At 35.9% G+C, this 18,015-nt stretch overlaps 1 protein-coding gene across 4 annotated transcripts in view; it reads left to right on the top strand.

The window, feature by feature from the left end:
* The first annotated feature begins 12,831 nt into the window (after positions 1-12,831).
* LOC306855746 (myomegalin-like) overlaps positions 12,832-18,015 on the top strand; it is a 37,683-nt gene continuing 32,499 nt past the window's right edge. For 3 of the 4 annotated variants that reach the window (XM_079394584.1, XM_079394580.1, XM_079394579.1), the window contains exons 1-3: positions 12,832-13,212; positions 16,246-16,304; positions 16,730-16,794. In XM_079394584.1, coding sequence (XP_079250710.1) covers positions 13,160-13,212; positions 16,246-16,304; positions 16,730-16,794 — 177 coding nt within the window. In that variant the 5' untranslated portion in view covers positions 12,832-13,159. Of the gene's footprint in view, positions 13,213-14,272; positions 14,402-16,245; positions 16,305-16,729; positions 16,795-18,015 lie in introns of those variants that run through there. The other variant, XM_079394586.1, reaches the window with a different exon arrangement.

An 18,015-nucleotide genomic window follows, 5' to 3' on the forward strand; every position in this document is an offset into this window, starting at 1 on the left:
AACCTTGAGGTCATGAACACATAAATGAACGTTTCTGCATTTGACATTGAGAGCATAGGTCTTAATTTAGATATATTTTTGAGATGGAAAAATGCAGTTTTACAAATGCTAAAAATGTGTCTTTCAAAGGAAAGATTGCTATTAAATAGCACACCTAGGTTCCTAACTGATGACGAAGAATTGACAGAGCAGAGATTACATGTGGAGGTTTTAGGTCCAATAATTAACACCTCTGTTTTTTCCAGAATTTACCAGTAAGAAATTACTCGTCATCCAGTTTTTTATATTGACTATGCATTCCGTTAGTTTTTCAAATGGGTATGTTTCGCTGGGCCGCAAAGAAATATAGAGCTGAGTATCATCAGCTTAACAGTGAAAGCTAACACTGTGTTTCCTGATGATATCTCCCAAGGGTAACATGTAAAGCATGTAAAGTAATGGCCCTAGTTCTGAGCCCTGAGGTACTCCATACTGCATTTGTGATCGATATGATACCTCTTCTTTCACTGATACGAATTGATGGTGGTCTGATAAGTACGATTTGACCCATGCCAATGCACTTCCACTAATGCCAACAAAGTTTTCTAGTCTATTAAAAATAATGTTGTGGTTGATAGTGTCGAACGCAGCGCTAAGATCCAGTATCACTCATGGAGATACAACCATGATTAGATGATAGAAGCAAGTCATTTGTAACTCTAATAAGAGCAGTCTCAGTACTATGATCCTGACTGGAAATCCTCACAGATACCATTTTTTTCTAAGAAGGAACATAATTGTGAGGATACTACCTCTTCTAGTATCTTTGACTGAAAAGGGTGTTTCGAGATCTGTCTGTAATTAACTAGATCTTTGGGGTCAAGTTGTGTTTTTTTAATGAGAGGCTAGTTAACAGCCAGTTTGAAGGTTTTGGGGATATATCCTAATGACAATGATGAATTAATAATAGTCAGAAGAGGATCTATGACTTCTGGAAGCACCTCTTTTAGTAGCTTAGATGGAATAGGGTCTAACATACATGTTGTTGGTATAGATGATTTAACAAGCTTACACAATTCTTCCTCTCCTATAGTAGAGAATGAGTGGAATTGTTCCTCAGGAGATCTATAGCGCAGGAGATCTGATGTGATACTGTAGCTGATGGCTGCATGGTTACAACTTTATCTCTAATAATATCGATTTTGGAAGTAAAGTAGTTTAAAAAGTCATTACTGCTGTGCTGTTGGTAAATGTCAATGCCTGTTGATGCTTTATTTTTTGTTAATTTAGCCACTGTATTGAATAATTACCTGGGGTTATGTTTGTTTTCTTCAGATCTAGCAGTTTTTAATGTTTTTCTGTAGGATAGGGTACTTTCCCACCATGCAATACGAAATACCTCTAGTTTTGTTTTCTTCCAGCTACTCCATTTTCCAGGCTGCTCTCTTTAGGGCTCATTATACCACGGTGTCAGACTGTTTTTCTTAATCTTCCTTAAGTTTGAAAGAGCAACCATATCTAAAATACTAGAAAAGAGAGGTTCCATAGTTTCTATTACATCATAAATTGTTTCTGAGCTATTGGATATGCTGAGTAATTGAGATAAATCAAGAAGATTACTTACAAAGCAGTCTTTAGTGGTAGAAGTGATGGTTCTACCATAATTGTAACAAAGAGTAGAATTTACAGATTTAGCTATATAGAGTTTACACAAGACTAGATAATGATCTGAGATATCATCGCTTTGCTGCAGAATTTCAACGCCATTAACATCAATTCCCTGTGAGAGTATTAAATCTAGAGTATGATTTTGACAATGAGTAGGTCCTGACACATGTTGTTTAACCCCGATAAAGTTCAGAAAGTCTATAAATACTGATCCCAATGCATCTTTTTCATTATCAACGTAGACATTAAAATCACCAACAATTAAGACTTTATCTGCAGCCAGCACTAACTCGGATAGAAAATCAGCAAATTCTTTAATAAAGTCTGTATGGGGACCTGGTGGCCTGTATACAGTAGCCGGTACAAACATCACAGGGGATTTATCATTAAAACTTGTTTCTCAGGATAATGTTTTATGAAGCACCATTACTTCAAACAAGTTATACTTGAAGCCCGTCCTCTGAGAAATACTGAAAATATTGCTATAAACTGTAGCAACACCTCCCCCTTTACCTTTTGGATGCGGCTCATGTTTATAACAGTAATCTTGGGGGGGTAGACTTGTTTAATGTGTCACTGTACATTGATTGTGCGACACTATTAAACATTACAGTTATTGGAGTGAAGAAGATATTTAATTTGTAGTTTTTAAATAAAAATATGTGATTTGTTCAAATGTTTGAAATACAACGTGACTATAATCCTGTAATTTAAGACGTTTAGCAGATGCTCTTATGCAGGAACTTACAAGAAACCAAGTGTGTTTTTCTTACTCAGTGAAACCCACAAAACCACTGACACACATTAACATTGTGAGAACTTTACATAGGCACACTTCAGTATATACTGCCTATGTATAGAGCTGCCCCCTAATTCAAATGACTAAACAAACATACTAAACCAAGTTTTACTAAAAATGTAAAGATGCAAAACATTTTGATTTAGTAATCAGCTGTCGTCATAATGTAGCAAACACACCTACAATAAAGGCCATTTTTGACTGCACAAGTAGGTCAGATCAGCGCAATTTTCACACAACCATATTGGCTTTTAAATACACTGGTGTTTGTTTTTCCACAGTGGGACTTTCCACTGACTTCAAAGAAACCAAACCTTTTTTTTTTTCATGAAGAATTATTATTTAGTACCATTTTTTAGCATTTAATTTATGTTTATTTATTTTTTATAAGCATTGGCATTTAGACTTTTGCTTGCCGCTGTCTAATTGCTGAACGTAAAGACTGCAGCTTCTCAAACTGCCTGCAGAAACCCTTACTCAGTCAGTAAAAGCTGTTTAAACGCTTTCCATCACTCTATTGTATAACATATGACTGTTGATATGAGATTAGCTTCACTTTTTTACTTGAAGTAATTTTTCATTCTTCTGAAATGTTCTGCTATTTAAATGTTCATTTTTAATTTTTAAATGTTTTTATGTAAACAAGAAAAAGCTTCTGTTGAAGCACTTTTGATACTGTAGGGGAGAACGGGGGCAATTGTAACACACTCAATTCCGCCGATCAGTAACAAGCTAGAGTGATGACACTAACCCCTGGTTTCATAGACAAGGTTTAAGCCTAGTCCCAGACTAAAATGTAAGTCTGAGCTGTTTCAACTGAAAGAAACTTGTACTGACTAACAAATATGTCAGTGCCTTTGTTTTGTCTCAAGATGCACACCAGTAATGTTTTCTAAGGCACATTTATAAAAAATTACTTAAATGTCCTAATTGAACTATATGAAACCAGGCCTTAATCTGCACATGTTCAGTAGGATTCTCTCTCTGCCTGTGGAAGCATGATCATTTTACCTCAGCAGAAGTTTTTAACAAAATGCTGATTTTGAGGTATGGAAGTTACTTTTTGGATGCACAGTATTTTTCTTCTGCTGTCATAAATTTTTAATGACGGCAAATTTAAACTTGCATACATTTTATCTCTAGGTTATTGATTAAAAAAAAAATAAAAAAAATTGTATGAACAATATATGAACAACCAATGCTAATATAAGTGTGGCTAGCTAGAAGATGACATTTTATCATGGCTGCAACATTGGGGGCAATTATTAGGAGATTTTTTTCTTCTCAGATTTGTACTCTTATGACAATGGAAAGAGATGTTTCACTTGTGACGAGGATGCTCACACAGTGAATCGTTGGGGAAATGAAGACTATTGTTTCACTGCATAGTAAGAATTTACTAATGGCATATTTAGTTTAGTCAACATTTTTCCTTGTCAGTGCATCTCTGTTCTTCACTTATGAATTTACTTATGACAAGGCTATTTAGAGTATAGACCTCTGCTTGTTTTTATTTATGACTTTTGTTTCCTTTCTTTTCACTAGAACAACAATATCAACCACAGACTGTAAAAGGATGTGCCTCTAAACACATCTGTGATGATGCACCATATGGTTATTACCTGGTGAAAACCCTCTGCTGTTCTCGGCTCTCCTTCATCCTGCTGCACTGAATCCAGCAGTCAAGCCCCTCCACATCAGCCACAATTTAATACATTTCTGTGCATTAAAAAAAATTTAAGATTTCCTTTTCTGAGATCATTTGGCTATCTTTTAATCCATGATATAAGAACAAAATACAGTGGGGTCTAAAACACAATGAAAATGTGTCTATTCCATCACCTTAACTGAATAATGTCTAAAATATAAAGAAAAGGAGAAGCCTAAAATAGGCCCAATGCTTGGCCCGCATGTGATCGATGATGTGAAAATTGGCCAAAAGCCCAGCCTTATAGGGGCGTAAATAAGTCGGGCCCCGTGGTGCTCGGGCTGAAATGCAAGGATCTACTTGTTGTAAAGAGTGCAAAACCCTCCCACTTTTGAGCAGACAGGCAAAAGAAGCATTGTCTGTTCATTCTTTTTCCATCACAAGATGCATCTGCGAGACGCCATTATTCTTCTTTTCATTCTTCTCACTGGAGGTACAGAAAACATACAGCATATTTAATATATTTTGTGATGTAAATACAGACATAACTGAATGTGTCTTTGTCAGATTCTCTCTGGTCTGCTATAATTGCAAGAATCAACTAGGAGGTCCTTGTGAAGAACAGATGACATGTGACAGTGAACACAGCAAGTGTGCAAGTAAAAGAATAGTTGAAAGTGTGCAAGTAAAAGCTAGAGTAAAACTTATCACATGACACAAAGCATCTTACCGTTTTCTTATTTTTTTTTTACCAAGTGATATTGTTGCCTTTTTTTCTTGGCAGAATTTAGATAAATTTATTGGAAAACTAGGTATAATTTTGGTAGTAGATGCATATCAATGGACATTGTTGAAGGAATGGCATGATGTAACAAACAACTCTGACTTCCTCAAACCAGTTCACAACTTTTGACTCATATAAGAGATACGGAAGAGCTGCTTCATCCAACACTGCTTTGGTTTCAGAAGTATACTAATATTCTTGTGTAAGTGATGACTGCATTTATGGCTCATTACATATTCAATAATAATAATTTTGAACAACAAAATATGAAACATCCCAGCTGTTTCATAATATCAAGCTGTTTTTGTGTTGAGGAGACCTGATCTTGATGTAAGGTTGCTTTTATCTAGCATCTCTAAATGAATTGCATAAGACCAATCCTGTTACAAATATGTCAGATTGAAAAAGGAAATTAAAAAGCAAAGAAAAGGAATTAAATATATTTAATTTGTCATTAACTGTCAGTATATTGTGTATTTTATGCACTGCTCAATGATTCATATTTTTGTGTTAAGGTATCTGGAACAAGGAGACAACAAGTTGGGCAATGCCAGATGACTATGAATCTTGGTCCTTTAGAACAGACATCTGGAGCAAATCAGTTTCTGTGCAGTGCTGCGACACACACTTGTGCAATGAACAAGCTGCTCCAGGTATCGTCCTGTATTACCTGTATTTGACCATGAACTAAAACAATATGCTATAGTGTGTGCTTGCTTTAGATGTTGTTGTGCATCACTAGACTAGTATATACCATGATTATCATAATGTAATGTATATAGGACAACAGCATGAAAAGATTTCAAAATGATGTTTAGGCATTAATGAATTGACTTTGTACGAGCTAACCATATTTAACTTCTGACAGGAATGAAATCGAGGCTGAGGGACTGAAGTACAGTGTATTCAGTGGATTGAGCTGTTGTTTAACAACAAACTGATTGTTCGGCTCACGAAACATCATTCCGGAGGAAAAAAAACTAGGACCTTTATATAATGTGTGCCATTGTAAAGACTGTAAGTCTGTCCCTCACAGCATTGTTTTCATCTGCGTATGGCATCTAGATTTGCTTGCTTCCATTAAAACAAGATGCTCTTTGGGACATTCTCGAAGTGGGCTGTTTTTGTACTAAAATTGGGTCACTTCTTTCAATGCACTTAACTACAAGTATTTAACTACAAGTTTAAACTTGCAAAATAAAAACGAAAGATTTATTTTCTTCTCAGATTTGTACTCTTATGACAATGGAAAGAGATGTTTCCCTTGTGATGAGGAGGACACACAGTGAGTTGTCGGGGGAATGAAGACTACTGCTTCACTGACTATGGTACAAATTTACCAAAGGAATGTTTTCTCTAGCATCTCTGTAATTCTGTATTATCATTATTGTCTGAATACTTGGTACAATGAATTCACTAATGACAAGGCTATTTAGACTGACTGCATCCGAATTTCTAAATTAAAGGATTACCCTGTAGAGGTAACCCTTCAATGTAGCTCAAAGGGAATTATTAATTAATTTTAAGTGGAATTTTGAAAGAATCGACTCTTTACAACTGAACAAATGAATCGTCCTGTGCTCAATTGAACGGGCAGTAATTGTCTTTATTAATATCCAAAATATTGTGAAACACTCAATATTAAACAAGGTAACAAGATCTAGTTTAGTGCAGTAAATAGATAAATATACATAGACCACTTTTTTTTTTTTTTTTATACAAATGAGACTTTTTCGCTATTCTAACAGAGAAACTACATTTACGCATTTAGCAGATGCTTTTATCCAAAGCGACTTACATTGCATTCAGGTTACAGTTTTTCCATTTTTTTATCAGCTCTTGCTTTCCCTGGGAATCAAACCCACGATCTTGGCGTTGCTAGCGCCATGCTCTACTATTTGAGCTACAGGAAAGCCTGTAACACAGGCTAAACTAACACCTAACACACACACACACACACACACTCTCACACGCACTCTCTCTCTCTCACACACACACACACACACACACACACACTCACTCACTCTCACACTCACTCTCTCTCTCTCACACACACACACACACACACTCACTCACACACACTCACTCTCACACTCACTCTCTCTCTCTCTCTCTCTCTCACACACACACACACACACACACACACACACACACACACTCACTCACTCACTCTCACACTCACTCTCTCTCTCTCACACACACACACACACACACACACACTCACTCACTCTCACACTCACTCTCTCTCTCTCACACACACACACACACACACACACTCACACACTCACTCTCACACTCACTCTCTCTCACACACACACACTCACACACACACACACATTCACAGTTGCAGAAAGTAAGACAGTGATGAAAGGAAGAGTTTGAGAGTGAAATGATGAAAATCCCAAGTTTTGTAAGATCTAACTGAGTGAACCATCAATCATTAATTTAACCTTTCTATCATTTCTTAGACAGGGTAATTGAATTCATGTCTATGCACCAGTTCAGTATGAATCTTCATGGCGAAACTTAACTTAAACGGGAGTTTCGATAAAAAGAAAAGAAAGAAACTAAGAAGAAGAAAGGAAAATAGAGTGAGATGGGATAGTTTGATATTGTCCGGTCTTAACCTGGAAAAGACTGCTTGAGTCTGAGAGTCTTGGCTTCATAGTTTGAGTGTTGGGTTTTAACTCAACAGATTATTCTGGTCCCTTGTAGAGTTTGGACCAATTAGGTATTGTCTTTGGTTCAGGGTGTGACTACTTCTCCTCCCATCACCGTAGATCAGCATGTTATCGTTTAGTCATGTGAGCTTCAACTTTCTTAACAGGGTACAATTTTAACATTTATTTTTTTATTTTATAATGTGAACGTGATGCATTTTACACAGGTTTGATCGACATCATAATTAAAGAAATGGAAGGAAGAGAAAGAGATTCACTCAGTCATTTGTGATAAACCATTCAAAAGTTAGTAATACTGAACAAATTATCATGATCAAAGCATATGTTCAACATATTTGGGTTTCAGACATGATATAGAGTTGTAATGAAATGGCATTTGATTATAAGCCCTTTATCATCATTTTGAGGATGATCTGATGCATTTCAATGCTTAGTGAGTGTTTGGCAACACTATGTGGAAGTAGTTTCTCAACAATGAAGCACATCAGATCGAAAAGAAAGAAACAGGCTGACAGATGACTCTCTATTTCAGCTACTGCAAATTGGCGGTACAAACTTTGGGATTGATATTGAATCAATTGTGCACCAACACTCCAACAGGAGAGGCCACACGTTTCTCACTGAGAGATCTATTTGATAGAGTGAACTGTGAATTTTCTCTGAACTGAAAGGTAAATGCATGTGTTTGGGGGTAGCATGCTATGATTATTTAGCACTGAATGGTTATATTCTTATATTCAGTAAGGGATATCTTTAATAGTAATATGTGGATTTTGGTAATAACATGTTTTTTTAAGCAGTTTATTTCAAGTTATGTTGAAAATGTTCTGGCTTGGACCTTTGTACATTTGTTTGTTGTACATTCAGTGCAATTGAGATTTACATTTACATTTGCTTGTCAATGAATTTGACCATTTGAATTAACATAATTGCTAATTGCTCTAGTTTTATAGTTAAAATCTCTTAAAAACACACACACACAAAGAAGATATTGAGGAAGACTAAGTAAAATGTGTGAGTGTGAATTAGTAATCTGGCCCCTTGGTATAAAGGACCAAAATTTCTGGCCCATGTCATTGTCAAAGTTGCCCATCCCTGCTCTGTTCGAAACCCGTTTGGCGGAGGAGCGGAGCCGAAGCTTAGCATTGTCATGACTAACCAATTCATGATTTATTAGAGATTTATCGAATGGCGAATTCAGAAATAATCGCTTTAGTACATTCAGGCAATTATATAATAATAATAATAATAATAATAATAAAAACAGGCCATCGGGAATTCTCCCTGTACACCCGATGGCCAGTCCGCGCCTGGATAATTTGCTCAAACAAAGTTAAGCTTAGTATTGGCCTGTAATTGTGCACAAAATGTTATAGATTGTGTGGTGTGTTGTTTATTTATATCCTAAAGTGTGCTAAATGAGCCAATGGCTGTGAAGTATTTTTATTATATTCTTTTGTTTTGCCTTTAAAAGCATGTCATTTATGTATGGTAGCATAACAGAAAAAAGAAAGAAAAAAAACTCCTGTGGTTCAGTGCTTAGACGATTTTTCATCCACTAGATATCGCAAGGGAGACCCGCATCTCAGACCACAAATAGTTATCATTGCAGCCTGGAGACCTACAAGTGGGAGGAGCTCATGCTGCAAGTAGGCGGGATTTCATCTTAGTTTTAAAAATGATATAACTATAACGCATTTTCATAGTATTTTAAATTGAAATTGATAGTTTTGTCATCGTGTATCCAATATCATTCACTGTCAGCACTGAAATCACATCTTTACACTTTGCCATTGCCTACTCTTGATGGTGTCATTTTAAATCCTTTAACTGTAATGTAATTCAAGCGTATTTCTGGATACATTACATTTTACATGTACAATTCTTCTACAGTAGCTTACCAAGGAACATATTAAAGTGAGATGCAGTTGCACTCGAGAGGTAAATGTATGACACATAAAGAAAATATTGCTGTTACCATCCACCTGTACTGCACATTTTTTTATTTTGCATATTTTTAAAAACTAACTAATGTTCTTCAGAACATGTTACACAACTCCATGAATTAATTTGAAATATCAGGGTGGGTAAATTATTTTATTTCTGATTAATAAAATTATGTACAATCATTCGTTCAGCACAATAGGCTTGCATGCAGTGGTCATTTTATGCATTTAAATGGTTTCATTTTCATTTGTTCTTAACAAATAAAAGAATAGCTACATATATAGAACATATTTTCTAGTAATATGAGTGGAGGTATGTCAGCTGTATTTATATCCGTGAGTTGATTGGCTTAATTGCATGCCACTTGTGTTTCATTAGGCTAAGTATCTGACGTGCTCCTCCCGAACTTTGTTAATAAAACATCATTTTGCAGGAGGTGTGAATGGTGTTTTTTCAAACCTACAATAGAACTCATTAAGATTGTCTAGTGGCCTGACTGAGCTGTCTGAGTTTTGCAGTGAACCATGGTTTGTCGTTGTTATAAGTTAGATAGTCCTGGTAGGAATGCACATATCCTCACAGAAACTGATATAAGATGTTACAGTCTCTGTGAGCTCGTCCAGATCATCAGCAGCTTCAAAAACAGTCCAATCAGTGAGGTCAAAACAGGCTTGTAAGACCCGCTCTGTCTCATTAGTCCATCTCTTTACAGTCCTTAATACAGGTTTAACAGATTTAAGTTTCTGCCTGTAGGTTGGAATAAGATGAACCAAACAGTGATCAGAGAGTCCTAAAGTTGCTCGTGGAACAGAGTGATATGTGTCCTTTATTGTTGTGTAACAGTGATCCAATATATTACTGTCTCTGGTGGGCCAGGTCATGTTTGTAAATGAGAAGTGGTTCTCAAACAGTTTACCTGGATAAATAAAGGTTAAATAAAAAAATAAAAAAAAAACATGTAACATGCTGTCTGTATTTTGGCAGTTCGCGGGAGAGATTTGCTTTATTAAAGTCCCCGAGAATGATTAAAACAGAGTCCGGGTGTTGTTGTTCACTCTCTGTGATCAGATCAGCGAGTTTCTGTAGAGCTGTGCTCACGTGCGCTTGCGGTGGAATGTAAACACTCACGAGAATGAACGAGCAGAACTCCCGCGGCGAGTAGAAAGGTAAAACTGATAGAAAACAGTAAAACTGCTAAAAAATTTGGGACCAAAAATTATTCAGACACTTATCACAGTTTATTTGCTAGATAAACTACAGTTTAGATTTAAATTGTAATAAAATATGACAAGAACTCAGAGTTAAACTGTGTCAGAACAAATTCAGCTTGATAATGTCAGATAATTTTGATAGAAAGGTATGGATTACAATAACCAAATATTGTATGACAATATACACAACTATCAATACTTTGTTGACCAATTACCAAGCAATGCTTAATTTCGTTCAGTCTGTGGTGTAAAAAGGTCGCATAAAGAAAAAACACTTAAGCAAAACATGGCCAGGTCAAAGTGTCTGAATAATTTTTGGTCCCAAATGTTTATCAGTTTTACTGGTAGTCCGCTATATGAAGAATTTTTGGGTATAATATGTCACAGTTTACTTTATTTTGTTATGCTCACTTACATAAATGACCCATAGTGTCCTGCACCCACTAGTACAAAAAAAATCTAAAATTAGATCTGGTGTCTGAATAATTTTTGGTTTGACTGTGGATTAATTCTTGTTAAAACTACAAAGTAATTCAGTCAAGAGCAGTGAGTGGTTTTCTTTCTTTCATTTTCTTGGATTGACATTAAGGACACAGACAGCAGCTAATAAATTAGGCGTGGTCACTTTAAGAGACAGTGCATCCAATATAATGACGCACATCCGATTTCTTTCTCCACTGTTTACTTTCACTCTAGATATATCCGACAGTTTTTTTTCGAGAATACTCTCCAAGATGGGTATTTTGACATAATTTTGTATTTGTCGGTACAAGAGAACGAAGAGGCAAATTCGGTGTTCAAGCGCTTTGAGACGCGTGTCTCTGCATGTGTTGAATTGGGCTCTTTCACATCTTTTTCTTTTTGCAAGTTTAAAATGCGATTTGTATTTGTTCGTTCAGGTGCAGTTGAGCTTTTCCACGTCTTGTGTTTGAATGCTTTAAAACTCTTTTGAATGTTTAAATTGACAAGCCTTGAAAACACGTGCAAATTATAAGCTTTCGTGACGATGCGCAGCAGTGGCCCATCAACTGTCCTGAGCGTCTTTTTAGGCTGGTCTCAGCCAGTCGGTTGAGATCGCCGAGGGGCCCCCCTCAGCCGAGGGCCCCTATAATCGTCACCATCTTTCACCCCCCTAGCGACGGCCCTGTCCAGACCGCAGTTCACTGTTGTTCTACTGCGCTTGTTTGACTAGCGCCTGGGGCTGAGGTGAAGTTAAAGTGCACGTCTGAAAAAAAAAAGTCTTCTGTTTGATGTGGTCATAGAGAGATATGGCGGTTCTGCGTCTTAATAAATGCATTTCTTGTCAAGAAAAAAAGGGACAAAAATTGCAGTTTTGAGTGCGGTGGCCAAAGGGGTCCCCTGGCTCCACCCCTAGCTGCTACCCATCTCTATAGATATATAACGTATGGCACTTAAAAAAAAAAGGTTAAAGAATGTCTTACATTTTTTACTTTTTTTTTTTTTGTCGTTTTCCTTTAACCTAAGCATTTCTTCTGTAAACAAGGAAAACATCCTTTGCTATTAAACCTCATCTATATTTAGTGTATTTAGTGTCTCCAGCAGATGGCAGTAGATAGTCTATTTACAAGCAAGATATTTACTGTTACAGTTGCTAATATGAAAGTTGCATCATGCTAATAAAAATTATTAATAACATAGATGAAACAGACTCATAACCTTTTTTAACGTTTACAATATTTTCTGTACTGTTATTGCTCTTAAATTAGAATTACAATAAATGTGTGATATTCACATCATTTTTAAATCTCCATTAATGTGATTAATGTTAAACTCACTCATAAATGAGTTTAAAATTATTCAGAATCTTATTCATTTAAAATCAAATTCAAATAATATCTTATTAATAAATGATTTAACGGTTATTTCAATACATAATTCGACAGGTTTTCACATTTCATTTCTGAGTTACTGTTCGGGCGGATTACAAATATGTAAATCAATTTTCCTGCTTTGTTTACAGCCTGACGCCCACAATTGACTTGACAGCCAATAGGAGTGAAGCAGAGGCGGGCTAATCGAGCTCTTCTGTCCAATCATCTTGCACGCCTCAGAAACGCAGCGCACTCATCGCCACGAAATCTTTTTTAATATTCACAAAATAAACCCTCACTATTGGAAGGTTACCAGGCAATATCAGCATAATTAATGAATATTTGTAAGTTTCCCCGTAGGATTCAATAATAACTAATAAATACCGTATTCATAAGCTAAGCGTTCTCCACAGTGGAGTTTCAAGAACTCCTTACATTTTGCGCGTGCTCGCACGGTGACGTCACGGATTTTAAAATGGCGGTTCCAACGTCTGCTTTGAAATTACATTCATAATCTACCGCTCACAGTTCAAAAATAATACAACGGGCATCATGTTTTGAGAGAAATATTGTTCACAGATAAAACAAAACACTCTTATTTCGAGCCAGAATGGATTCTGTGGTCGGAGAGGATCAAACGCTGCCGTTTGACATCAATCTGAGGTGAAGCGCATTATTTTTTTAATTTCTGTCAGGTTAGCGTTAGCATGTTAGCACGACGGGAAAAAATGTTTAAAATAATTGCGAAAACAGTTCCTACCAAATGTTTTAAATCTGTTATTCATCATTAGAATTTAAAAATGTTTAGTGGTAATCCACTCGACAGATAGAACTATAGAGATGAGCTAACGTTAGAATTACAGCACGTTAAACTATTCTCCGAAGTCGTTAAGATAAATAATTGTTTTAGATTTTCATTTAACCTTTATCATGATTTATGTGGTGAATGGGGTGCTTTCATTCTGTATTATCTCAGAAATTATGCATTTGTTGCTTTTATGTCTTACACTTTCATCCGTCTGACAGCTTGTATTAGTTGGTTTCAATTCATAAGTAAATGCACTTAATATTTTTCATTAATATGTTCTGTTTGTATTGAATCTAAAAAAGCCTGAATCCAGCTTTTGTGGTTAATATATTGTTTATTTATTTTATTTAGTCATTTAGCAGACGCTTTTATCCAAAGCGATTTACAAATGAGGATTATTATTATTATTGTTGATCATGTGTGTGGAGTTTAAGCTTGAATCTCACAGCCTTCGTGTTAAAAACAAAGTTAAATATAGCATCTGGGCACACGAGGCTGTTTTTGACATTGATCTGACTCCTGAACGTAGTAAACAATGTTTGAGGAAAATATTTTGGAGAGTCAATACATTCACAAACCGTGATCTGACAGGGATCATTAAATAATTATAATGTAATGAATTAATAACATTTTGTATGCAGTGCATTAAATATAGCCGTCTGCATTAAAGTGGATGTGTCATGCATTAAAATAGATGTATATTTGCATTAATCAAAAGTGCAGTTAATTAAGTCAAATTCAAGCAGACTTGAAGAGTTAGTTTCTTAGAGCAATGCATTAATTGCACAGAAAGCATTAAACGCATTGCATTCAGTTTCAGTTTCTAAAGTGGCTTTAGTTGTGTTGTTGAGTAATACTGACAGAAAGAGAGAGAGAGAGTCTCTAGCTGCTGTTATGTGTTGATCATGCGTTGTCATAGTAGAAAACACATTACTTCCTCCCTGAAACGGCACATAGCGGAATAGCGCTCCTGTTTATTATCTGACGCATTGATCTCTATATTTTACCTTTCTTTGGCCATGTGAACATGAAGGACTGATGTAGGTAGGTTGTAACTCCGTTACACCTGTGCTGCTTGTGTATAGAGTTAGTGCTGTAGATGTGCAGCTGTGTATTTGTAGTAGATCACTGCTTTTTTTCAGACTTTTTGGCAAGTTCAGCAGCAGGTCTCTAATGGGCAGGAGTTGAAGGACTCTTGAGTTTGATGGTCAAGTTTGAGACCGTCTGTGCTGTCCTGATGGTCGTGTCATTGCAGTGTCACCTTTATAAAGCAGGTGGTGAGCCTGTGGGGAAACACAAGACGAAAGCTGATAGCAGTCAGCTGCTTGATTCTCTGACATCTGAGAGGAGCTTTTAAGCAATTTAAATACAATTCTGAGACTAACTTGTATGTGAACCCATAAGACAGTTATATAATAGTTTGTGTGTGTCTTCCTGTGGCTAGCACAATGCTAAAGGTGCAGGAGAACGTGAGAAGAGGAAGTTGTTTGGCTGTGATGTGTTGAAGGCGTTGTATCTGTTTGGCTTCATCCATCCTGCTCAAAATACAGTAGATTAAAATAAACAGATGAACAATAGTGGTGTTGAGAGACACTGTTTACATTGTTATTGAGCATAGTTGCACCTGCTGTTGTCTCATGAATGCTATATGTATATTATGGTAGTTGTATTTTTAGGCTGCATTTTTGTAAACACACGTAGGATGTAGTGGTCATTTGGGAGTTGTGTTGGGTTTTTTCAATGGCTGATTTGAGAGGAAATAACTAGAGATCTAAACTAGAAATCAATCAGTAACCAGTCTCTAGATCTTAAAATAACACTTAAACTCAAAATATTTATATTGGTCAATATCTATTTTGAACACGATTAAACATTTTTGTTACTTGATCATTTCAGCTAGTTGCCGGTGCAACATTTAGTTAAACTTATAGCCTACTAAAATTGAAATAAATTTAATAAACTGTATAGCCATAAAAACTAATAAAGCTGAAATTTCAATGAAAATAGAAAATGTAAGATGAAAAATTAATTCAAAATATGAGTTCTTCAATCTAGTATTTGAAAAACAAACAAGCAAGGTTAATTTTTATGATATTTAAATTACATAATCCAATTTATTAGTAATAAGAAATCAAATGTATGAATTAAAATGAATGAATGCGTTCTTTTTTTATTCGGGATATTATCTTACTCTTTTAAATTATTTCAAAATAGGCTAATCATATGCATTGTTAGGCTAATTTACAAGTTAGATTTAGAAAATTATATACTTTCAAATGCAAGTATTTGAAATACTTTCAAATAAAATGACATAAATCAGCAAATGCCACTCATTTCAAATATCGGCCTATAAATTGGTCCGGTTGAGAGATTGGATGTATAAGAAATAAGATGCATCAGATGCTTAGACCTGCGAGGCTGTACTGTTTGACAGCTGCTCAGTCTTATGTAAGTCCAGTGTTCTGGGATTGAACGTGTTAGGAAGCCAAGAGTTACAGCAAATACACACAAACACAACATAAACATGCTTTTACATTCACATTAGTTTCTGACAGCCTGCTTACATCATGCTCTCGCTTGTAGCCAGTGCTGCACTTTAAAACGGTAATGAAAGCACACACACACTTTATTTCTGCTCCTGCCTTGAGGTTAGGTTATGAAAAGCATCCACAGACATATGCATTGTCCGTCCTCTCAGTGTTTGTGTGTGGCGTGCTTCCATGAGCTGGATTGTAAAACAGAATAGACGCTGTAGTGTTGAGTGTGACTGCTGGATATTTGCACCTGCTTCGTGGATGAACGCTGACAGTTTTGTGGCTTTGTTGTGGTTGCAGTGTATTTGCCTTTCTGTTTTGCTTTTTTTTAAATGTATGTTTAAACTGTTGCAGTATTTCCAGACTGCCAGAGTCTCTGAACAGCGGCAACTTCAGCATGGACGACATGACAGGTACAAACACCCTCATGTCTTATAATGTAATCTGTAAACAGAAAACACAAATGAGAAATTGGTGCTTTTTAACTGTTTTGCAGATTCTTTTAAGGACGTAGATCTGTGTACTTTAGCACATTTAGGACTTTAGCCTCTGTTGAATCATCGAGACTGTTTATGACTGTAAAAGAACATGATGAAAAGACCATTATTTTGTTCTTCCATCCTTTACCTTTAACTCTGTAATGAAGATACACAGTCTGACACACTTGTTGTATTTCTCTCTGATGTCTGTCCTTACGTATCAAACCACATGGTCTTAATCAGATTTTCATCAAAGCCTCGAAGGGTCAAATGAAAATAAGTGAGACAATGATCATTTCTGGAGTGAACAGAAGTGTGTTTGTTGTTCATTTGTTCATCTGTTGTCTTGTCGTCTGCAGCGTCTCTGTTTCCAGGGCAGAGGATGTCTCCAGCCAAAGCTCTGACCATGAAAGATTATGAGAACGTAAGTACAACAATATTAAAATGTTTGCTTTTGTTTGTTTTCTTATAATGATAGAGAGAGAAAGTTGGTGAACTTTTTAGGCAGCCGTTTTAGGCAGCTGTGCATATGATGCCTAAATGCTGTCTTGGTAGGCAGCTCACTAGGTGTCGAAACATTCTGAAATGTGAAACATTATTTTGAACAAGTTTTTCTTTTCATAGCAGACAGTACTGTTTAGGGCTGCAGCTAATGATTATTTTTATTGTTGACTAATCTATCGATTATATTTTCGATTAGTCGGCTAATCTATCGATTATTTTTCAATTAATCTATTTATTATTTTCTTATCAGTTGATGAATTGTTTAATTACTACCAATACAGTAACTTCTGCTATTAATCTTAATATTGTATTAAAACGTTTTCTCATAATTAATACTTTACAAAAATAAATAATAACAACAGCAAAAAAAGAAAGAAAATAATAACAATAAAGAAAAATAATAACAAGAAAAGAGAGAAAAAGAAAGAAATAATAATAACAATAAATGATTAATAAAAATGAAAAAGAAAATAAAAAAAAATAAGAAAAAGAAAAATAATAGCATTAATTAATAAAAAAGAAAGAAAGGAAGCAAGAAAGAAATAGGCTAACAATAACAAGAAAGAAAGAGATGAACAATAGAAATGCACATTATGGCTCCATTCACAGTTGCTGTTAGGGACTGACAGCAGTTGCTTACAGGTGAGAGACTTGAAATGTTTTATTTATTCAGCAGATTAAAACATCTGCTTGAATACATATCTGTATGAATGAACAGCTGAATCACAACCACATTCAAGAATCAAAAATGGCATCATAACACTGGGAAGTTTTATCACAGTTGACAGCCCGTTTTTAATAAATGAGCCCAGTCGAGGCTTGTCCCATCCAACACACAGTTAAACAACTAACAACGACTTTAAATGCTTTGTTAGCGAGTGCAGGGTGCGTGTTTGGCGCGCGCGTCTCAAAGAGCTCGCGCGATCGCGCCCACGGCACTGACAGCAGCTCTGGTGGATCTTAAGATGAACGCGAATAATTTGTCCGTCTCTGTGAGTGCATGAAACCCGTCATGATTATATAGGCAACTTGATGTCCCGTGGTGTCCCGTTCATTCAGTGCAGCTTTGAATGCGGTTGTGAATCCTGACAATGTAAAGGCGTCAGTTCGGCTATATGCGGTTCTGACTGTCGTATAATAA

The sequence above is a fragment of the Barbus barbus genome, assembly GCF_936440315.1.
Source record: "Barbus barbus genome assembly, chromosome: 36".
NCBI classification, from domain to species: Eukaryota; Metazoa; Chordata; class Actinopteri; order Cypriniformes; family Cyprinidae; genus Barbus; species Barbus barbus.